Here is a 22,683-nt window from a genome sequence, read left to right on the forward strand (position 1 = left end):
AGACACGCCAGGGGGCTTCACGGCTCCATTAACAGCGCACGGGCTACAAATCAAACCGGTTTATTCGGCTTCGCGGCATAAAATACAAACTCTAAACAATGTAATGGGATGCGTAACACAAGTTCCGCGTGTAAAACAAACTCTAAACAGTGTAATGCAATGTATAGTACAAGTTCCGCGTGTAAAACAAAGGCGCATGCAAAACCATCTCCTAAAAAAAAAGGAACACGCCCTACCTAAAATAGAAGCACTTGGAAAGGCAGGAGTCGCTCGTAGTGTTTTCCAGGCTATTGTGCGGAGAGAACACAAGTTTGGTGCTGCTGGTGGAAGATGCCCCCGTGCATTTCAGTGGGGCTTTTTTTTCAGCTTCTCTGCAAAGGCAGCGGAGAGAGGTAACATTGAGGGGTAGCTCCCCCAGGCACTATTAGTGCAGCGGCTACTGTAACACAAAATGTCTGATCTTGGTCATGATTGTCCACCACATGGCTAAGACTGGCCACGGGTAAAAGCTTCAGGTTACTCTTCACCTCGACTCAGTGGAAAACAGCACAGTTTTACAAAAAAAAAAAAAAAAAAAAAGAAATATGTGTAGAAATTATATATCACGGGCTCAAATCTGAAATGCCAGCCTCAGAAAAGTATTTAATCAACTATTTTAGCAGGATTGGGAGCCCTTCCCAGCACAGCTCACAAAGGCCATGTCAAAACTGCCCTTCCTCTTTCAATTTCTTTTAAATTTTAGCACCTTCCTCTCATCACTTGTGCACTAAAGAAAACTCTTAGGAAAAGGATCTTACTTCAGTACTTTAAGAAAAGTACACATTCAACTTCAGTGTTCAGCTCCCCTTTTGCCTAGGAACCTGTTTAGATAGACATTCTCTATTTTTAAAAATAAAAAGGGAAAGTGGAGGCAGGAGGTGAAACAGTCCAAACCTGAACAACTGGAGAAAAACCCTGGGTGGCAATCAGTCTTATTTTGCTGCTTATTTTATGTGCAGTGAAAACTCTCTGCCTTTCCAGTAACAATCTCTGCCTGCAGAATGTCAGACAGGCTGCTCCATTAGCCAGCTGAATGTTCAACCTCAGGAAGCTGAAATCCTGACCTCCTGCCTGGAGGCTGCTTCAAAGGCACTGCCAGCACAACCAATTCAGCTGGGCTGGCTTGATAGCCTCCAACTCTGAGGAGGCAGTGCAGGACTCAGGTGCTTCCTACCTAACCAAGCGGCAGTGGTCATTAAAAAAACCTGTACTCCCACACAAATTTGGGCAAGTCTCCAACATGGCTGCTACAACAGTGGGATGGTGAGGAAACCCTGATCAAGCACTTCCAAAGTCACACAGTGCTTTGGAGACCTAGCAAAGGCCCAGGCATGGATGGCTGGGTTGAGCATAAATATGGATCAGGCTTCAGCCAATTTCTTGTCAGCACAGCAGAATAAAACACAAAATTACTCAAACGCGATCAGATGGAAAGCAGAGCTCAGTGCCTCATTTGCAGGATGTGGGATTTAGCTGGGATATGGACTAAGCAAAGGTAGGTAGCATGGAAATTGTGCCGTTTGAATGGGACAGATTAAAGCATTAAATATAAGCTCTTTAGCAGTGTTACGAGCACAATCCTGGCTTATTAAAACACACTAAGCTTCTTAAAAGTGAAACTGCCCTTAAATGAATAATACTGTCTCAGTTTCAGTTCTGACAGAACTGGCTTTGTTAATTTATCTTCCCTTTCAAGTCATTCCCAATTCTTGGGTCTCATGTAGGAACTGCTACTACATTTTGATTTGTTTTGGAAGTTGAGTCTTTCATACTGCTTTATGTTAATCTGAGACATCAGGAATATTCTCTCTGTATTACATTAAAAAAAAAATAACCACAGGAAAATGCTTGACAAATTTGACCTTGGTCCCAAAATACCCATGCTCAGAGCAAGGAGTCACCAGGTAGTGCAATCCCCTGATGCTGCTGTCCTGGCATGGGAAAAGGGACACATTTGCAGCCAGGAATGCTGCAGTACTGAACTCTTCAAGCAGCAGGGTAGGGAGGCAGAAATGGCCCCTATGTCCAACCAGCTAAGCTGCTGATGAATTCAGGGCCTTGCCCCATGGCCACCTGCTCCCAATTTTTCTGAACTGTTTTCACAAAAGCCGAACAAACATAATCCTCCCAAACTTGAAGACCCTTACTGTGAAGTAAAACAACCACAAACTGGAGAGGACTGGATTGTGTTACTCACAAGTGAAGGTGACATTCTCACTGCCCAAAGTAATATGTAAGATCTAATTTAAGATCTGATTTCCTCTAATGTACCATCGAGCCATAATTAGGCAGGAGGCTGGAAGCTCATAATCCAAAACTACCAGAGACATATTTTAAAAGGCACCAAGAGTTAATAGAATTAATTTGATTTCTGTATTGGCTATCTCTACAGGCTATTGCAAAGTAGGAAGCTGAGTGTGTTTAAGTCCAGAAAGGTTCCAGCCAGTCATGATCTAAAATGGGTTTTTGCTTTCCTAGCAAATCTCTTAAAAAAAAAAAAAAAGGACAATAAAAACAGGTTTAATGTTTTTAGAAGCATGCAACTAGATAAGGGAGATTTTTAAACCCCATCCCAAGGGTGTTCTAGTCCCTGGACTTGGCACCCACCTACTTGTACCGTGTGCTTTGTGGCCAAGGTTTCTGACCTACTGATGGACAAGTCTGTTTCCACAGTGACGTGACAGGCATGCCCTCCCTGCAGCCCTCCCAGCCCGCTGGGAGGACAGGATGTGCTGCAGAGATCAGCTAAGCAATGCTGACATGAAATCAGAGGGAAGCGCTGCAGGCCAGGCTTGATAGAAGGCAGTGACACGGCTTTGACACTGGAGAGGCAGCTCAGACACTGCCAACACCCATAACTCACTCCCCCACCTTCAATTCTCCTCCTGAGACCCCTGGTCTCTCTCCCTCCCCACCCTTCAAAGCCTCTCCTCCAACTGCACAGCACTGCCAGGAGTTGGGCAGAGCCACAACACTGAGAGAGGCCCTGCAGGAGTGTGGCTCTGGACACCCTCTTGGGCAAGCAGCCCAATGAGCTGACTGAGCCCTATATGGCACTTTGCAGGGGCTGTGGTCTAAGCAAAGGCTGAGAAATTTACTCCTGCCCAGGCAAAGAGGCTTTAGCATCCCTGTATAGGAACAGGGAAACCTTGAGCCAGAGATATTAGCAAGCTTGGATACCGCTTTACAGAGTCCAGATTAGCCCTGGGAGCTTCTGGTGTCCTTGCTGTGGCTTCAGGCCAAGCTCTGTGTCTCCATTTCAAGCTTGCGAGTATGAGCACACAAAGAGATAGTTGCAAGACCATGATATCCACATCCTGAAGGATTTAGCTGAAAGAAGGGTTAGTGCAGATCAAAGTAAAAAAACAATGCAAAAGCCCCAGCTGCTGGACCAGCAACAGCTGCAGTGGCTCGCATGTCCTGTAGTGAGAGAGGCACAAGGCTGGAGGCATGTGCCGGGGCCAGTGGCCTGTCAGAGGCACTTCAAAAGAGCCCAGCCTTATCTGCTGCAAAAGAACAAAGGCAGAAGGACATTGGCACAAGACCACAGACAGTAATAAGCACTGACCAAAAGCAAACTTCCACACTGAGAAACAAAACAAAACAAAAAATAAAAGTGGTGAAGGAGAGGTAGGGGATGAAACACCCAGAGCATCCACCATGTCAGCACAGCAAATGGCCAGGCCTGTTGGCTGAGGTTCATTGCATATGTGCTGATTTGGGCAGCTCCTATTTCCAGCAGAGGGAGTTTAAGTAAAGGTGGCTCCCCTGGTGTTACACACTCTCCGGCTGTATAAAGCCTCATAGAAGTTAAATGTGAGGTTCAGAGGAGATTTGAGTCCCTCCCAAGTGAAGCATACACACATCACACACACAGCCACTCATGAGGGCAGGAGGCAAGCAGTGTGCCTCGCTTCACTCTTCCTGCATGCAGAACAGGCTGCTGGGCATCAGCTGGCCAGTGACTTGTGTCCTGTGCCCCCAGTCATGGGTGTCCCCTCTTCTGCCTCTCCTGCCACTCCCGTCTCAGCACTGCAATCTCCTGCCCGTACCAGTTGTGCAGCTTGGAGAAGCAGATGGTTTCCGGTGGCACTGGGCTCTCCAGCATGGCTGGTGAGAGGCCAGGTGCCGGGGATCCTGTGGCACTGCTGGCGCCCGAGCGCCGGCGTGGAGGCAGGGGCGGGGGCTTTGTTTGCCCCCCATCATGGTCAGTGCAGGTGGCTCCACCGGCGACACATCCACCACTACTCCATGTGGAGTAGCCATTCTCCAGGGTGGTGGGCTTCTCCTGGAGAGGCTGCAAGGCAGGGTTGGAGAGATGCCTCTTCCTGCCAGAGGAGGAGGATCTTTGTGGAGACTTACGGCAAGCGGCCAAGCTCTTGCAGGCCTCCTCCAGCTGCTTCTCCAGCTCCCTTACCACCAGCCGCATGTAGTCGAAGCTGGCACGTGAGAGCGCCTTCACCCAGGCCTCCATGGCAGCCTGCCCGTCAGCCACCAGCACATAAGCCCTGGCACCAGCGTCATCAAAGCGGATGGCAAAGGCGAACTCCTCAGCGGCCTCGCACAGCTCCACGGTGCAGCCCTCCAGGACCACCAGTCCCACGGGCTCCCGGCTCTCCCGCTCCTCAAAGTAGAAGAGGAGGTTGCCCTTGAGGACGAACCAACGGCGCTGGTAGGAGGTGCCATGGTGGTGGCCATGGTGGTGGTGCCGCTCCACCCGTTTGCGCAGAAAGCCGGTGTGGTCGGCAGGCGAGTCACAGGTGGCATAGTGGGCCACGCTCCGCTCATTCAGCTTCATCGCCCCACCTAGGAGCAGAGGAAGAGAGGGGGAAGAGGTTGTCTTGGTGTGAGGAGCATGTCACTGGCCCCACCAGAAGAGGCCAGATCCTGCTCCCAGGGAAAAGCAGCCACTCCTGCAGCCCCTACTCCAGCAGCCACCGACACAGGACAGTGTCTAACCCAGCAGGTACCCCTACAAAGGGCAGACTGGATCCTCACTGGTGCAAAGAAGAGGTCATTACCAGAGCCTCACCACCCAGACACCTGCCTTCCCTGCGAATGCCAACACGGCTGTTTCATTTCTTATTCCACAAGTGACCTACTTTGCTGGTTTTTAATGGGGCACATCAAAGAAATTTGCCTCTCTGCCTGCAAGGCACTCATTTTGCTCTCTATTAGAAGGCAGAATAAGGAGAGCGTTTCAGACCCAAGGGCTCCGGAACTTACATTTCTGTCCCCTTTCCCTACTCCGTCTCCATGCAGGACCACCCACCCCCACCAGCCCTCCTGGCAGCAGAACTCCCAGCTCCAGCAGGTTCACCAGCAGTGGGGTGCAAGGTGCCGTACCAGCTGTGCAGGTCAGACTGCAAACCCTCGCTGTCTTCCTTGGCCAGGCTGCTCCCTAGCTGAGGGTGTCCAAGGCTTCAGCGTGATGAGTACCATCCTTTGTTGGAGGAAAAGGATGAAGGAGTTATGAACCAGAACAGTTTGGGACTGAGAGCTAAGACCTGTGTCACTCCCACCTCAGACATCCAGGGTCCTCAGTGCAGGCAAGCTGCACTGGAAACTGGGATAGCAAAACTGGGGGAACATGCACTTGCTCCAAAGCCTGAGTCCTATCCCAGCTCAGGCCAGTGCTCCTGTGGGTTTGTTTTCTAGCTCCTGGGTTTGTTTTGGGTTTATTAAAGGAAAAAAAGAAATGTTTTGCAGAGGCTGTCACTGCCCTATTTGTGGAGGCCCTTTGGCAGGCGACTCAGCAAGTCAAGGAGGACAATGCCTTGAAGGACAGAGCAAGCACAACCTTTGTAGAATGTTCAATTGCCAAAGGATTTCCAACCGCTAAAACTCTACACATAGAAATATGCAGAAAACAAACCACAGCCACCACTCCCAGGACAGACTTGGGTGCTAGGAGCTCCCCACTGCTGAGCAACTTCCAGAATCCCTCCCGGAGCCCTTCTCTCCCATCAGGACTTGTGGGGCACAGCTGAGGACATGGGGGCACGGACCCCAGTTGAAAAATGCCCAAGACCCCGATCAGACACAAGGAAAGGCTGTTCCCTGGAGGAGCTCTGCCCTGGGGAGCTTCCAGCCAGGCACACTCAGGCTGCGGAGAGCAGGGGCGGCCCAGGCCGGCCGTGACGCGAGGGGGCTGTGGGGGTCCCACGTGTGCCGTGCTGGGCTCTGTGTCTTTGTGTGCGGGCGCACGCCTGTGCAATGGGGCTGCGTGTCTGTGTGCGTGTGCCTGCGCCCCTCCGTGTGTGAGTTCGTCGCGTGCCTGCGACCCCCGCGGCCCCGCGGCCGCTCCCGCCCCGCCGCCGCCCTGTCCCGGCCCGGTCCCGGCGCCACCTCGCCACTGCCCAGCGCCTCCCCTGCGACGGCGGGACCCCGGCCCCTGCCCGGCCCGGCTCACGGCTCACCTCCGGCCGCTGCTGCTCGGCGGTGCGGGGCAGCCCGGCCCTGCCGCGGCCGGGCGGGGAAAGGCTCCTACGGCCGCCGGGGCCGTCCCGCCGCGCCGGCAGCACCGCCCCGCCGGCGGCCAGGGGGGAGCGGGGGGGCCGGGGACACCGCAGCCGGACCGGAGCCGCGTCCTCCCGCACCCCTTCGCTCAGCCCGACACCTCTGCAGGGTCGCAACCTGGGGGGGACCTAAATCCCCCGCTCCCAGAGTCACTGTTGGGGTGCAGCTGGCACAGGGGCGGCGGTGACAGGGTGACAGCAACGGGGTGCTGCAATGGGGTGCAGTACGGGCTGGGCGCAGTGCTGATGGGCACCGGCCACGGGGTGCAGCAGCAGTGGGGTGCAGCTGGGGGAGCGATATTAATGGACTGGCACGGCTGTGGGCTGCAGTACCGGCGGGGCGCGGTGGCTGCGGGCGGGCGGGAGGCGTGGGCAGTCAGTCAGCTGATGCAGACGGCATCATGTGAGCGGGGCCGGGCCGGGGCCGGGGGAGCCGCTCTGTGCCGCGGCGGCAGCGATGGAGGCGATGGTACCGAGCGCGCTGGTCCTGGCCCTGGCCCTGGCGCTGCCCTCCGTGGCCCTGGAGAACGGGCTGGCGCGCACTCCCCCCATGGGCTGGATGTCCTGGGAGAGGTTCCGCTGCAACGTGGACTGCCAGGCGGATCCCCGCAACTGCATCAGGTCAGTGGATGGGCGCGGTCTGGTCGAACTTGAGGAGCGGGATGGCTCTGGCACCGTCTGCGTCCCTGGGACCCCGGGGTGGATGGTGCATGGCAGGCGGGAGGCTCAGACGCCCCGGTGCTGGGCCGAAGAGCCCGCAGAGCTGAAGGATATGGGCAGGCTTTTCGGGCAGTCGGGGAAACGCTTCCCCCTCGGTGAGGTCAATAAAGACGGATAGGATTTAAATGGGAGCGCTGGAAACCCTCCTATGGCCCGGACCAGCCCTCCGGAGCCCCCAGTTAACCCCCAAATCCCTTTGCCTACCTCACCTGCTGAGGCACAAGGGTCGCAGGGTCTCAGCCTGCCATGCCTCCTCAATCCACAGCGAGCAGCTCTTCTTCGAGATGGCAGACCGGCTGGCAGAGGATGGTTGGAGGGAGCTGGGCTATGAATACATCAACATTGATGACTGCTGGGCTGCCAAGCAGCGGGATGTGGCCGGACAGCTGGTTCCTGACCCCAAGAGATTCCCCAGTGGAATTAAGGCTCTGGCTGACTATGTGAGTGCCTGCTGGGGGCCACTGGGGATCTCTGTCCCCATGCCAGTATGGTGGGAGAGCTGGGAAGGAAAAGAGGATGCTGGTACCTGGGAGACACCCTGGATTCCCTTCACTTGCTCCTTGCAGCTCTGTTCTCCTCACAGGTCCATGCCAGGGGCCTGAAGCTGGGCATTTATGGTGACCTGGGCATCTTCACCTGTGGGGGCTACCCAGGCACCATGTTGGAAAATGTGAAGCAGGATGCCCAGACCTTTGCAGCGTGGGGTGTGGACATGCTGAAGCTGGATGGGTGCTACTCGTCCGCAGAGGAGCAGGCAAAGGGTAAAAGTTCACCAGCCTCTGGCGTTCCTCTCCCTGCTGCTTGGGATGGGGCAGCTGGCCCTCTGCAGCAACACTGGGCTAGCCAGTTCTTTCCTTGTGCCTCCTATTGCAACTGTTGGGAAAAGAGGCAGGAGTCTGTGTGCCCTGGAGCTGGTGTAAGGAAGGAAGCTATCCTTCCCATATCTCTTCCCCTTGCTGGGTGGGCTGGGACAAAGGCTGCTACTGGGACATGGGCTGCTGCCAGCCACCCCCTTCACTGGTTGTCATCTTCTCTCCCTAAGGATACCCAGAAATGGCGAGGGCCTTGAACGCCACAGGCCGCCCCATTGTCTACTCATGCAGCTGGCCAGCATATCAGGGGGGTCTTCCCCCCAAGGTATGGATTTTCCTATCTTTTGGCAAGTTCCCGTGTCCCCTGTGCCCTGGAGGAGCTCTTGCTGGAGCACCAGGAGCAGGGTGTTACACTCCACTTAATTTTTTCATCCCTGGATGGTGCTGCAGGTCCCAGAGGTAATGTGGCCTTCCTGCCAGGCACCCAGGGATGCTTGGGGGTCCCAATATGGCTAGGTGATGGGAGTTTGTGGGAAGAAGGCTCTGGAGTGTATCCTCACCACCCTAATCAGATGGTGTGGGGTTGGTCCTGACAGTCTTCTTGTGAGACAGTCCTGTCTGGTTTCAGTGCTTCAAATAGGATTATCTTCCTAGTATATGTTTCTTGAGAATTGGTTACTCTCACATATTTCCTCTTTCACTTTTTGAGTCAGTCCTGAGCTGCTCTCATTCTTGTAGCTGATAGGTTATCAGATTTCCCCATGGCCTCTGTGGTTGTTTTGCCAGACATCCTATAGCACTGGGGTATGCCCAGACATAGTGGGATATGACTCTGTCTTGCCTCCTTGCCCTTCTCCAGATTCCTCTGTCTTTTACACACTTGCTGGACAGTGCAGCTCTCAACAATTCAACAGTGCTGCCCTTGCCTGCCCCACCTTGCAGAACTGTTCTTTTTCCTCTCCTGCCTGACACTGTTCTCCTTGTCAGGTGAACTACACCATCCTGGCAGAGATCTGCAACCTGTGGCGTAACTATGACGACATCCAGGACTCCTGGGACAGCGTACTTTCCATCGTGGACTGGTTCTTCACAAACCAGGACGTGCTGCAGCCAGCAGCTGGCCCCGGTCACTGGAATGACCCGGACATGGTGCGGCTGGGTGATGGGTGCTTTGACTCTGTCTGGGGATGAGGATCTCCAGGCGATCTCCAGGGATCCTCTTCTAGGGGCAGGACAAAGGAAGAACTCCAGGAGCCGGAGCCCTGTTGCTGCAGAGGCAAAGCTGGTGTTGCCCTTGGCTAAGCTGTGGGAAAAACCACAGTGGTTGCCATGAACCCTTCACCACTTGAATTTACCTCTCAAGTTCTTCAGGTGTTCTTGTCCTTCCCTGCACAGCCTGAGGGCAAATAGTGGTGAAACAAAGGGTGTTAATGAGTGCATTTGAGTGTATGTTGCTAGCAGGGATGAGATCTCCCCGTGGCAGTGGTGGACTACCTAAGGGGAAGCAAAAGTGTGTGTGAGGTTTCCCTTGTGCCTTCCCTCCCAGCAGGAAGCAGCATCACCACGGGTGACAAGAAGACAAGTTTCTAACCTTTTTCTGCTTCTTCCATCTTTTCACTATCTCCCCTCCAGCTCATCATTGGAAACTTCGGCCTTAGCTATGAGCAGTCACGCTCCCAAATGGCTTTGTGGACAGTGATGGCAGCTCCGCTCCTCATGTCCACCGATCTCCGCACCATCTCCCCCAGGGCCAAGGAGATCCTGCAGAACCGCCTGATGATCCAGATCAATCAGGATCCCCTGGGAATCCAGGGGCGCAGAATTGTCAAGGTTAGGGGGAAAGCAGATGCAGAAGCATCTGCAGACAGAGAGAACAGACAGAAGTAGCACAGAGCATCAAAATAAGGAGGGAGAGGGAAGCAATGCAGAGAAACAGGAGCAAGAGAGCTGTGGGAGTTGTGGGCCTGCTGGTGTAGCAGCCCCACAAGGCAAAGTGAGAAGTTACGCTGCTCCTAGCAACTCTGCCTCACCCACCTATCCCCACCCCTAGGAGAAATCCCACATCGAGGTGTTTCTGCGCCCACTGTCCCAGGCTGCCAGCGCTCTTGTGTTCTTTAGCCAGAGGACAGATATGCCCATCCGCTACACCACCAGCCTGGCCAAGCTCCACTTCCCTGAGGATGCCGTGTATGAGGTGAGCCCCACTGACACAGTGCATAGCAGGGCAGTCCCATGGCACATGGATCCCCCTCTTCCCATATCTCTATGCGTTCTGGGGAGGTGAGAGGGAGTACTCTCACTCCATACCTCTGGGATGAAGTAGCAGCTGCCCACTGGGTCAGTCTTCTGTTGCCCCACTGCTGTGCCCTTTCCCACTATTCCATGTCCATGACCACAGCTGGACCCCAAGATGAAAGGTCTGGAATTGCTGGTAGCTCCATCTCTCTCTTTCAGGTACAAGATGTGTACGTCGGGAAGATTGTTGGAACCTTAAAAACAGCAGACAACTTCTCAGTCGTTATTAACCCCTCAGGGGTGGTGATGTGGTATCTCCGTCCCATGGCACTCCCGGTACAACCCTGGCATGCTGTCAGACAGCAAGCCCCTGGTGAGGGTTACCGCCCAGCCCTTCTGTGACAGGGCCCAGTGGATGGGGTGTGGACCAGTGCCAGGGTGAGCTGTGAGACTCCAAAGCATGTGGTTCTTCACTGCACAAGTGCCTTTTGCTGCTGAGCCCAGCAATGCTGGGCAGTGACCATCCCCTGGGTACCAGCTTGACAAAGTCTGCTCCGTCTGCGTAAACCAGGAATTCTTGTTACCCATTGCCTAAGGGTGTGCAGAGCATAGTGCCTCAGTGATTGCAAAGCCTTTTGAGATCCTCCTGTGGAAGATGCCATACAAGTAGAGTCCACCACTACTGAAGTTTGTCAGCTCTGACACCTGACAACATCATTGCTTTGAGCTGGGTGCTACTGGCTGCTGCAGGGGCTGTTTGAACTACACCTGTAGAAAGGCTTTGGGTGCTTTAGTATCTCCTAGGGTTGTGACATTCCCTTTTCCCTTTTTCCCCAGCTTCACCCCCCAGGTGTGTGATGGCATTAACCTCACAGATCAGACTTGGTCACTTTCTTTCTTTTGCTATAATCAGCTTGGTTTAGAATGAGGAACTGTCAGCTGGGCTGCATCCCTCCCACGTATCCCCCCCAGGACCAAGAGCTCTTGCAGGCATAATGGCCCTATATGCAGTGAGGCTTTGCTTGCAGCACTACTGCACCCTAGTGTGCGTGCTAGCTTTGTATTAAAGCCCCTCTGGTAGAAGTTTACAGCAGAGCAAACATCTCCATGAGCCATGCACGATGCCAGGAGCTGTGCTGTGGTACACACCAAAATCCGCAGAGCCACAGCACGTTGTGTAGGAGTGCTGGCAGGAAGATGCTGATACTCAGGTGAGGTGGTCTCTTGGGCTGGGAGTTGGTCACAGGTGCCTCCAAGCTGAAAGTTGCATCCTTCTTTCTCTAGAAGGAAATTTCTGCTAAAAGGAGGGTCAGATCCTACTTCAGCAGGCTGAAAACTCAGGGAGTCTCAGGGAAAGGCTTCTTCTCCCAAGGGCCCTTGCATCCTCAGCTCTATCCTGAGGAGGAGCCTACACTAATAAACTAAAAGTGAGTGTCACGACACTCTAAAGCCCTCAACTGCTTCACCTTCATAGAGCAGACTACCCATGGAAGAGTTCTAGGTGACAAGACTAAGCCTCAGACTGGGGAAATACCACATTTTGGATTAGGAAAAAAAAATTTCTCTATTCCTATTCAGATGTGGGAGGGTTCCTGGTCATCTGTCCACTCTGGTTCCTGAAGGACCAAATGGTTGATTCTGGACCCTTCTAGAAACTTTCTCTGAGGTGCAGGGTCAAGATACTGAACAGAACGCTTGCAGTTCTAGTAAGGGAGGACTTGCTAACAAAACAAGGAACTGGCTTTTTTCTTGGGGAGTGATTGAGGTAAATTGATTGAAATAAAGAGAAGTAGATCATAGACTCTTGTCTCATGTGTTGCTAGCTATAGCGGCTTGGTTAATGTAGGATTACAGGGCCATTACCTCAAAACAGGAACAACTATGTTAGGAAACAGAACTGGTTTCCTGTCAGAAACTGGACTGACGCAGAGTAGGAAATGGATTTCCAGTAGTTAGCTCATGTTCAGCAGGGCAGCGGCATTCCTTGGCACAAGGGGAAACAGATTTTACAGTCTATAGCCAAGTGCCACTTTCCTTATTATATATTTATTTTTCCATTGCTGGAAAAAATTGCTGGTGAGGAGTTTCTTTCAAAGACTTTAAAGGCCCCTCCTCTGGTGTAATGTACATAGAAGAGGTGCTATGAATGCAGCTGTAATGAGTAGCAGTGTGGTGACATGGCCCCTGCTACATTGCTGTGATGGGACATGAATATGTGCCACTTCTGGATACCACAGGCACCAGCCAGCCTTCCAGGCAGCTAGGGGATAAGCCCCACCTTCTTCACTCCCCCCAGTTACTTGATTCCAGGTCCAGCTTAGCCACATACCAGAGAGAAAGATGTACTGACCCATAGGTGACTCAAGGGAAAGCAGCAGTGGTTGTAGTTCATTCCAGCCTTCTGTGCAGTGTGCAAGAATTAAGGTCAACACAACACACACACAAAACACTGAACTGGCAGGTAAAGATATCAACACTCCTGTATTAAAGTGCAATTCAAAAAGTTACAAACATTCATGGTTGAATTTTTTTTTTAAATACAGAGTTGTTAGAATATCTCTAAGTCAGAAAAAGTGTCTATAGATAAGGAAACTTATTTCCCCCCACGTGGAACTGCTTTAGGAATTCATACTTTTAAGTTGTGCAAACCTGACTTGCAGGAGAGCCCTGCCATAAAGGGAAGTAAGAGGGAAAACACTCCTTCCCCCTCCTTGTGAAGGTAGGGAGGCTGTAGGAAGAAGTACAGTCACCCTATATGTAAAGGATCACAAAGGTCTCCTCCAGACTAGAGACTCTCTTCAGGTTTAATGGCACTATGTCCTAAGGAAAAAGGAAAGATTGTGGCTGAGCAGCCAGAGTCTCTGCAAGAGAGCCAAGCATTAGTAACTTCCACCCAGACAGCAGTTCCCAGCCAAGGACACTGCACCTGTAGGCAACCGGCTCTGGCATTACAGTGCCCACCTGCCCATGCTGCTCAGATGTGGGCACACACAGCCTGGCTCCAACAGCTGAAGGAAAAGATGAAGGCCAGTTTTCCCCTGTGGAGGTAGCACACAGCACAAGTTTGCTCAGCAGAGGGAGCAAGGGCTGCAGGACTTGTCCCCTGACAAGGCTAGTGCCAGGTCATCTGCCTAATGTAACATATTTTGCTCCAAGGCAGGCAGCCTCCTGTGCAGCGCTTGACTCCATTATGCTCGCTTGACTCCATTATGCTTGAGGAACGCAGCTTGACACAGGATCATTGCAGGGATATGGGGGCCTGCTTGGACAGGGAAAAGACAGACTGATCCTCAGGCCTGCCAGTCTATGAGCTCACTGCCCTGAGGCACACCTTTGTTTGCTTCTCTATTCAATGGTTGATTGGGACCCATCCCCCTCCCTCTTGGGTAGCCAAATGCTTCAGCATCTCTTCGAATGCAATTCGAAGGTCACAACCCCTCAACTGTTAGTCCGGAATGCCACACACTTCCAACGCAATACAGGATTTCCAAAGTCCCATCTCACACTGAACTGCCCTAGAATTTAAGGAAATTTAACACCTTTCTAGGGCACCCGAGGATCTATGCATGGAACCTCATAGCTCTCTACATCTTTCCTCCTGGATGGTGCTTCAGAAGTCAAGTTTGGCATTCCAAGTTGTTTTACTCCAACAAGATCCCAGAGCCTTCATATTTTAGTCCTAGATTAGTCATGTGATAAAGTTTAATAAGTCCATCTCTCTCCTCAAGCCAGTGGCAGGGCAAAAGGTTAGTCCTTCGACCCCACGAGATAAAGCAAGTAAGTAGGAAAGTGCTGTTGTCCTGCCTTGTATTGCCACTGACTCAATGTTTAATGAGGGCAGGTGCTCAGCTGCCCAGCACTATATCTATTGTAGAGAAACAGAGATCTAGAGATATGCTAACTTCAGGGGTACTAACAGCCAAGTTGTCTTCAGGGAGAGAGAATGTGGGAGGCTGGCTGCAATTTCCTTCTGCTAGTTGTTCTTCTTATCCTCAGGAGGTGCATAAGGAGGTGGCTGATCCTGGAAAGAGATACAGTAGAGTCAACAACCATGCTTGTTTTATGACCAGCTCTTCCCAGGCATTCCCAGGCTTGGCTCAGCAGAAATGAGTGCCCTGTGGTGAGCTACAGACAGAACCAAGTTCTATGGCTTAAGCTGTCATTTCATCACACCATTCCTCTGTCGTATCAGCTATGTTCCATGACACATGCTGTCTCCATAACATTTCTAGGAAAAGTCCCCTCAAAACCAGGTAACACGGTCTATTGCAAATGGACCATTTAATCTGTTTTAAATGCCATTCTCCTTTCCCTTCCAGGGCTTTGTCCCTGTTGAAGCTCATAGCTCTGACCCAGCAGACAGCAAACCCTGGGCTGAGGGCCAGCTTTGCTGCTCCATCAGTCTCCAGCTTACCAGAGCCAAGCAAGGCAGTGAGGGGCACAGCCAGACTGCCATGTACCAGATGAAGGCTACAGACAACCTACTGGCTGCCACTGACTGAACAGTAAGAGACCTCCCTGTCTCCGTGCAGCCCAGAAAGAAAGCAAAACAGAAACCCACATGCCATCATCCTTAAATGACCTATTCTTCTTTAACTCTCCTCATTTTCAGACCCAATAGATGCAGAGAGCTCTGTGTTTTCTCTGTGCCCATGCAAGTCTGTTATGCCTTTAGAAATAAGACAGGAAGTAAATGGCTGTTAATGGATCAATCTTATGGCCTTCCTCCTTGCTGACTGAAAAATTCACCAGTCTTCCTCATGGGAGCCTCCCTCCCATAAAAATGCATACTTCTGGGCATGTTCAACGTGAAGGTACACGAGACTTTGCAAGAAAGCAAAGCACTATCTCTGCTAGTGACAGAGGAGGGAGTAGGCACATGAAGACCAGGCATGGTACTCACCATGGGCATGTACACGTTGTGTGGGTTGGCAGGGTTGTAATATGCACTGGAAGCTGCTTCCATGGCTTTACTGCCTCCTGGAAAGGAAGGAAAAGAAGCCACCTTAAATATCTGAGGCAATGGCCCTAGCCACAGAGCCTTCTCCCCAGCTTCACCTCTTTCAAGGAGGCAACAAAGGCCCAAGGAGCCAAGAGGAATTGCAGCAAGCTGGGTTAGAACTCAGAGCAGCTCAGGAAAGCTGCCTAGGGCTGACCACAAGCTGTGCAGGGCAAGGCAGAGCAGCTCCCTACAGAAGACTTGGAGCTCTTGCAACAACAGCTTCTCCACGCCATGCTGTGCCCATGCCACCCTCAGCCCAAGACCCCAGGCACCATTTACACCCAGACCCTGGCAACTGCCCAGTCCCATTTACCTGGCATTCCTGGGCTCACCCAGGCTGGGGGAGCTGAGGGTCCTGCAGGAGGAGCCCCAGAGTAGGGTGGTGGAGGTGGCATGTACACAGGGTTCATGTTTGGAAGTGGTGGGTAAATACCTGAAAAAGACAACACCAGGCTGATGCTTTGGACCACAGACCATGGGACAGAGAGCTCACAGGCCCGACAGTACATTAGCTGGGGACGAGAGCAGTGGTAAGGGAAGCTCTCCAGGCTTGGCAGGGATGCAGACAGCAGAGATTTGATAATTTGCTAATGCCTGTCATGTCAGCAGGCAATAATTCTCTACCAAACAGCAGCACAATTTGCAAACCACATTTTCATGAAGCTAGAACTATAGCAACACATGGGTGTGATCAACAGCATGTGACAGATTTCTGCAAGGACAAGGATCCTTGATGGAGACAAAACTACAGCAACCCTCACAGTAACCCTCACCATAGCACTGTCATTTCTTCACAGCTAACATCAGACACAGTCATCATTACACAGCTTCCAAACCTGGAGTCTGGGCGTACGGATATGCCATGGGCTGTGGAGCGGGTCCGTAGGCATTCACTGGAGGTGGTGCATAGGGATAAGGTCCGTTCGGGGGCGGAGGGGCAGCGTAGCCTCCCGGCACAGGTGAGTAGCCGCCGGGGGCAGGCGGGGCGGGTGCATATCCTCCGGGAACAGGGCTGTATCCATAGCCAGGGTTCTGCAGAGGAACGCCACTGGAAGCTACGGAACACACATTTAGTAAGCCAGACATCTTTTCTTAAAATTAAATGTAAAGAATAAAATATAAATAGTCCTGTTCATGCAGCACTGTTTCCCCTTATGTATATTCACTATATAGTCCTGGCATAGTACTGTGTCTAAAAAACATTAGTCACAGAGTGCTGAAGGAAACCAGCTGCAAAAATACAACCTCACAGGTCCCTGTCCCACTACAGAGCTCCCACTGCTTGAAGAAAAAACCATTCTAAAGCAAGTAGCAGTGCAGTGTGTTTTCATTTTCTAATATACTTTCATCCTGAAAACAAGTACATTTTAAAACACACATTTTTTAATAAAAAGACTTTATCAGGAAAAAAAAGTTATTGTTCCTCCATTTGAAAATTTTAAAAAGAAATTGTTTTTTAAAACCTATTTTTCCCCTCTCCAAATGTGCATGTTAGCTTTCCCCATCTTACTGCACTATTTTAGAACTGAGCAGAGAGTAGCTAAGTAAAGCAGTTTTCACTATCACATATTTCAACCTTTTTCCAGTAGAAATAAGGTTCTGTACAAAAAAGTGGTCCACCTCAGAAGCCCAAACCCCAGAACATTCTGACTGCACAAAGCACTAAGATGAAATAATGAAAAATGATTGAAAGGGAAACCAAAAGTTCCCTTGGAAAGAAAAAACAATACTTTGCTGTGGAAGAGGGCCTAGGGTACCCCTCTTCCCATGAAGTTCAGATCGAGCACAATTTGCTTACTAGCTCAGCCAACCATGGGGGAACTACAGGATCTGAAAATCCCTTACCACTAGAAGCAGCTTTCAACATCAGCTGTCCAAACTCAATGGCTCCTCCACTGTTGAAAGTCAGTTTAAATGTCCCCTGCCCTTCCCAGCCACCTAGGAGAAAGAATTAGAATTGAATCCAAGACAGCAAAATTGTTTATACTTCAGTTGTTTTTTCTTCTTTATTTCAAAACTATTTAGCATCTTATTACCAGGAAGAAAAGAGTCATGGCACTGCTATCAGACATCCCCCAAAATAATATCTCAAGAGGATCAGGAATTTGTTTTTTTACCCTTTGAAAGGTATAGTCATGTAGAAGCAGCCTATTCTGGATACAAGGATGTTTTGTTCTTTCCTGAAAGGTTTAATGGAACCTAATAAAGAACAGTGTAAAGATGGAACATGTATTTCACTGAGGATATTAACTGAAAGCCCTCAGATGAAGTTTTATTGATATCTTCAGTGAACTACAGATCAGGATCTGCAACTCAAGCTAGGATTTAAATCAAATGCAACATCTTTAATCTCATTAACACACAGAAGCTCAGACAGATTATTAGATGCTGAGGTATAATAACAATTTCTCAGGAGGAAAAAAAATCAAGTAGGCAATGTCTTGCAAGGCAAGTAAGAGTGCTTTGTTTTCCTAGGGCTTTTTGGGATTCAGTGTTTTTTTGGGTGGAAGGTGCTTTGAGTTTTGGTGGTTTTAACAAAAAAATATGTGCCATTTAAATACAAGATTTATCTTCCTTGTCTAACAATTAAATCCATATCAAGAGAGATAGTCTTTTGGGGACAAACTAGAAATAAAGTATAGAAATATAACAAAAGAGTCCATCATGGATAAAGTCATTCCTTTGGAGATTCACCTCTATAAAATCACTGTCCTAGCATGACTTCAGCCCAAGAAAGTGGGCTGATCCACAATCCCCAGATGACCCAGTCATTTTAAAATATTGTTACAAATAGAAAACAAAAAGAATAAACACTTCAGATGCTATGAAAATGCACATGAAAGGGCTGAAAAGGGAAGAAATTTGAATCAAAAGCCATGTTTCCAATCCCTGTTTATCTTGTGCAATTTCCCATCTTTGGTCATAAACACCTCTTTGAAGTGTTACTGTGGCTTCATTATCAAACTGGGATCAAAGCTAAATCAATGATGGACAGCAGACTCCCACATCCATGCAAACCATACCCAAGGGGCTCCTAACTTCCCAAAAACCAAAAGTGGTTGTTAATTCTAATTCTGTTTATCAATGGACTGGTGCCTTGGTCACTTACCCACCCTTTCAGGTCAAAGAAAGGAGAAAAACAAGTACATTGGGAAAGTGAGTAAACATGATACACAAAGCAAGACACAAGTTAAAGAATTACATAAAAGTCATCCTGGGCAAGTCAGTCCCTGGCCTGTGGGCAGCAACTAACATGGCAGCAGTGCCCTAAAGTGCAGGAGAGGGGAGTTAGCCCAGTGTGGACACACCAGCTATACCACCACAGCTACTCTGCCATTCCTGTGCACATAAGCTGGTCTGGTGTTCAGCAAAAACGGCCTTGTGATGCTTGGAAGAGTTCAATCTACAAAGCACTGGCACGTACCTCCAGCCTCAGCCTGGATCTGTCCTTTGATGTAATTGGCAGAGAAAACAGGCTGCTCGATCGAGCATCCTTTCACCAAATAGAATGGCATCATGAAGGACAGCATAGGATCCTTGCCCTTGGACACAAAGATCACCTGCAAGACAGTAGGGAATGCTTCTGAATTACTTGAATTCAATAGAGAGAGTGATGATGGAGCTCTCATTGTATCAGCATCCAAAAAGAGGGTAACTTAACCTCTAGTATGAGTGTGCATTGAATTATTTCACAGCTTTAACACTGAGGATCCCCAGCAGATTTGACGGCACGTGGCTCACTCACCTGAGGCATGTATATTCCAAGATAATAAAGCACTTAAAACACATCTGCACATTTACTGAGCTTTACTGTTCTGCTTTTTAAGGATTATCTATGAGAGTTTGCAGAGGAAGTAGTATTGACTGACACATTACATGAAATATATTATCTAGACAGTGATTTCCAGGGCTGCATGTGCCTTTGTAGGTGACTGGGATCGTGACATAGGTATGAACTATCCCATTTCCACCTTTCCTTCTACGTAGTGCTGTCATTGTTCCTTTCCACAACAAAAATCCCTTCTTCTGTCATCAACTAAGTTTCTGGTTTAAAGTTTACAAGATCCCTTGAGAAAGAAGCAAGCCTGCTGGCATCAGACTTACCCTGTAAGGGGTGAGATACAGCATTCCTTTTTTGGTGCCTTTGAAGATTTCAGGCTTGCCTGTCACGTCACTGAAGGAGAGCTCCACATCTTTGCACTGTTTGAGGACACTGCAGGAAGAAATCAGGCAGATTGGAGAGATAAACCTGGTAACAGCTCTGACACATACCCTCATCACACAGGGAAGGGAATAGCACAGCAAAACTCTGAATATTATCCCAAAGTCCTGCTGTGGGCCCCACCGTTTTGACTTCAAACAGAGAGGGATGATTTATGCGGACTGGAAGAATTCATCCTCTCATCTGAGACAAGCCCTTCCTTCAACAAGGGCACCTTTAATATACCGAGGGGTTTCTGTCTCCAAAGGTGTCAGACTGAGGAATTCCACTCTACACACAAAGACCCCCAGCCCAAAGATCAGGGCACAGAAAGGGCTGAGCTGTCAGAACCATCCCCTTGATGCCAAGGTGTAATCTCAGAGCAATCCTTCCTCCCCAGCCCATGCTCAAATCAAGTCCACTGCACTGGAAAATAGCACTGCTGTGACACCACACCCACTGTTCAAACTGAGGAAGCGGCTGCACTGAAACCCTCACTGCTGACCCTGCCTCACGTGACTTAAGCAGCTTTTGTAGTAAACAGTACCATGTTAAGGAATGAAGCAATGAGTCAGCAATGTCAGCAATAAAGATATTATTGGCTGTCTATGGGAACATTAGCAGAGTTTCCTAGTAACACAAAACCAGATGAGAACTGTGAACACTGCAGGGTCAAGGGTATAGAGTTGCATGAAAAATTAAATATATTTTCAGAAAAAAATGAGTCATCTTCAGAAAGCATGTCACTGAGTCTATGGTGCTGATCTAAACATACCACATAGTAAGAAAATCTGCTGAATAAAGAAAAGAACCTCAAGCGTGATAAACGTTCACCATGTTACAGTGGCAGAAGACTCCAAGGTGTTTTATGGTTCAAGAGCGTGAAAAACAAAGTGACAAAACCCTAAACCAATACAAGCCTGAACCGTCTGGATCTAAAATAATCCTTATGAATTCTGCTCAGCATACTGTACAAGTCAAATAAAGTCAGGAAACTGCAATTATTTGGGGAAGGGAGGAATCTTCAGGGCCACCATATGGAAAAACAACCAAATGCCCTATAGTCTCAGGTAGTTTGCTCTTTAGGGAAGAGAAGAACGTTGTAGATGTATATGAAAAATGCAGCTACTCAAGATTGAAGACTAGTGAAAAGTCTAGCTTTGATGAGAAAAAACAACCTGATCAAGAAATTCTACTGGGACACTACTGAGCTAGATGGAGATTCTCAGACTGGCTGGAAGGGACAGATTGATGAGACAGCAGAGCTCTTTCCATTTCCAAAATGCAAGGGGGAAACATATATGCTAAGCTAAATACAACCAACTTTTTGACAGCCTTAATCTTACCAGAACACTCCCTCAGTCATGTCTTGTAGCAGCATTTCACATAATTTTACCTCACTGGAAAGAATTCCTATGCAGTCATTGTAATGTTTACTGCTTTGCAGCTACTCACACAAGCAAATAACACACAGCCACCAGCACAGAGAGTAATTAGGCTGCTGAACTGGTCTGCACCTGCATGCCTGTCCAGGGCTGTCACAGGAGGCTGTGCACCCTGTGGAGCCACACTGCCCTCACTTGTGACTGAGCAGCACCTGAAAGAATGTATGGTTTTATGATCTCAAGCCAATGTTAAGGCTTGGAAGGGATCTTAAAGATTACCTGGTCCCAACCTCTCTGCCATGGCCATGGCCACCTTCCACTAGATCAGTTTGCTCAAGGCATTATCCAATCCAGCTCTGAACACTGCCCAGGCTGAGGCATCCATAGCTCATTTGGGCAACCCATCCCAGTGCCTTACCAGCCTCAGAGTAAAGAATTTCTTCCTAATCTTTAGCCTAAATTTCCCTTCTTTCAGCTTGTATCCATTACTCCTTGTCCTAGCACTGCAGCTCCTGACGAAGAGTCCCTCTGTGCCTTCCCTATAGGTCCTGTTCAGATACTGGAAGGTTGCAATGAGGTCTTCACACAACCTTCTCTTCTCCAGGCTGAACAGCCCCAACATTCTCAGCTTGTCTTCATAGAGGAAGTGCTTCGTTCCTCTTACCAACTTCATAGTGGCCTCTGCTCCAACAGTTTAATGTCCTTCTTATGTTGGGGACGCCAGAGCTGGATGCAGCACTGCAGGTGAGGTCACACCAGAGTGGAATACAGAGGTAAAATCACCTCCCTTGACCATCTGGCCACTGCTTTTGGTGCAGGATTCAAAGGACAGAGGAAACTCCTTTAAACTGGCATGAGCTCAACATGTCAGAGGACCTTCCTGACTGAAGTATTAGGAGTCAGCTCCAAACTCAACAAAGATGGAGCATATTTTTTGAGTGTAATTTTCCTAATGATCACCAGACCCAAACCCAACTCCTTTGATCCTTTTACTTCGATCCTTTACTGGGCCTGGGGTTTCTGGATTCCCTTGCCAGGCTGGTGGGAGCACCCAAACACGACTGAACTGAAGCCCAAGTCTGTTAAGCTGGTCTGTCAGTCCCGCTCGAGCCATCGAGCAGCCGGCTGTGCTTCCATGGAGAGGCGCTTCTCCGCGCAGAGGAACTTTGAATTCAAGTTCCTTACTTACGAATTCAAGTAATCAAGACTCCTGCCTTAAACAGTCCCTGCCTCTCTGGCGTCACTAAGTGCATGACCTTAAAAAAGACCCAGTTCCTTGACTTTTACAAGCGATGTCAGCCACAGTCTTCACCCAGGACGCCCAATGGAGCGGCTTTAAGGACCCCCGAGCTTCCGCGGCGAAGACGCGGCAGCTCTACGGACTCCAGCCAAGCTTGTCCCCCACTGCCCGCCCCAGCCCGTCCCCACCGTGCCAGGGAGCCCTTCAGTAACGCAGAACCCAGGCCGAGCCGGGCCTGCGCGGCCGGGCAGGAAACGGGGGTCTCTCCAGCGGGAACCTCCGACCACCGGGCCCCGCCGTCCCGGCCCTGGTGAGGGGACAGGGGGCAAGGAGGACCCGCCCGGCCCCGCGGCCCCCCGCTACCTCTCGGCATTGGGGATGACGACACCGCCCTCCTGCGAATGGTTCCTGTTCAGCGCCATCTTTGCCCCGCCGGCCCCGCCCCTGACCCGGTGACGGCGTGACGTCACACCAGCGCTGCCCCGCCCCCCGACGTTCGCGGCCGGCGGCGCGCGCGAGGCGGAAGTGAGA

At 50.3% G+C, this 22,683-nt stretch overlaps 3 protein-coding genes across 7 annotated transcripts; 1 reads left to right on the top strand and 2 right to left on the bottom strand.

Annotated features, from left to right (window-relative positions):
• Nucleotides 1–44: 44 nt before the first annotated feature.
• On the bottom strand, nucleotides 45–9,708 carry PHETA2 (PH domain containing endocytic trafficking adaptor 2). Of its 5 annotated transcripts, none has more exons than XM_053976975.1 (2): nucleotides 9,681–9,708; nucleotides 45–5,482 (listed from the first exon to the last, which is right to left on the bottom strand). In XM_053976975.1, exon 2 carries the CDS (start codon nucleotides 4,835–4,837, stop codon nucleotides 4,025–4,027), a length of 813 nt encoding a protein of 270 aa, XP_053832950.1. In that variant the 5' UTR covers nucleotides 4,838–5,482; nucleotides 9,681–9,708; the 3' UTR covers nucleotides 45–4,024. The 5 variants fall into 5 exon arrangements, with proteins under 5 accessions (XP_053832950.1, XP_053832948.1, XP_053832949.1 ...); XM_053976973.1 differs by lacking the exon at nucleotides 9,681–9,708 and adding an exon at nucleotides 7,487–7,524; XM_053976974.1 differs by lacking the exon at nucleotides 9,681–9,708 and adding an exon at nucleotides 6,891–6,928.
• Nucleotides 6,861–12,123, top strand: NAGA (alpha-N-acetylgalactosaminidase). Its single transcript, XM_053976964.1, is given in 9 exon segments — nucleotides 6,861–6,976; nucleotides 6,978–7,178; nucleotides 7,543–7,717; nucleotides 7,861–8,038; nucleotides 8,320–8,414; nucleotides 9,077–9,238; nucleotides 9,722–9,919; nucleotides 10,140–10,283; nucleotides 10,544–12,123. Coding segments are annotated over 9 exon segments (1,452 nt in total). The 3' UTR covers nucleotides 10,727–12,123.
• Nucleotides 12,124–12,786: 663 nt separating this feature from the next.
• Nucleotides 12,787–22,611, bottom strand: WBP2NL (WBP2 N-terminal like). Its single transcript, XM_053976970.1, has 8 exons — nucleotides 22,516–22,611; nucleotides 19,431–19,539; nucleotides 18,751–18,886; nucleotides 17,172–17,264; nucleotides 16,163–16,381; nucleotides 15,640–15,759; nucleotides 15,228–15,304; nucleotides 12,787–14,345 (listed from the first exon to the last, which is right to left on the bottom strand). Exons 1-8 carry the CDS (start codon nucleotides 22,572–22,574, stop codon nucleotides 14,298–14,300), a joined length of 861 nt encoding a protein of 286 aa, XP_053832945.1. The 5' UTR covers nucleotides 22,575–22,611; the 3' UTR covers nucleotides 12,787–14,297.
• Nucleotides 22,612–22,683: the final 72 nt, after the last annotated feature.

The sequence above is a fragment of the Vidua macroura genome, chromosome 5, assembly GCF_024509145.1.
Source record: "Vidua macroura isolate BioBank_ID:100142 chromosome 5, ASM2450914v1, whole genome shotgun sequence".
Lineage (NCBI taxonomy): Eukaryota > Metazoa > Chordata > Aves > Passeriformes > Viduidae > Vidua > Vidua macroura.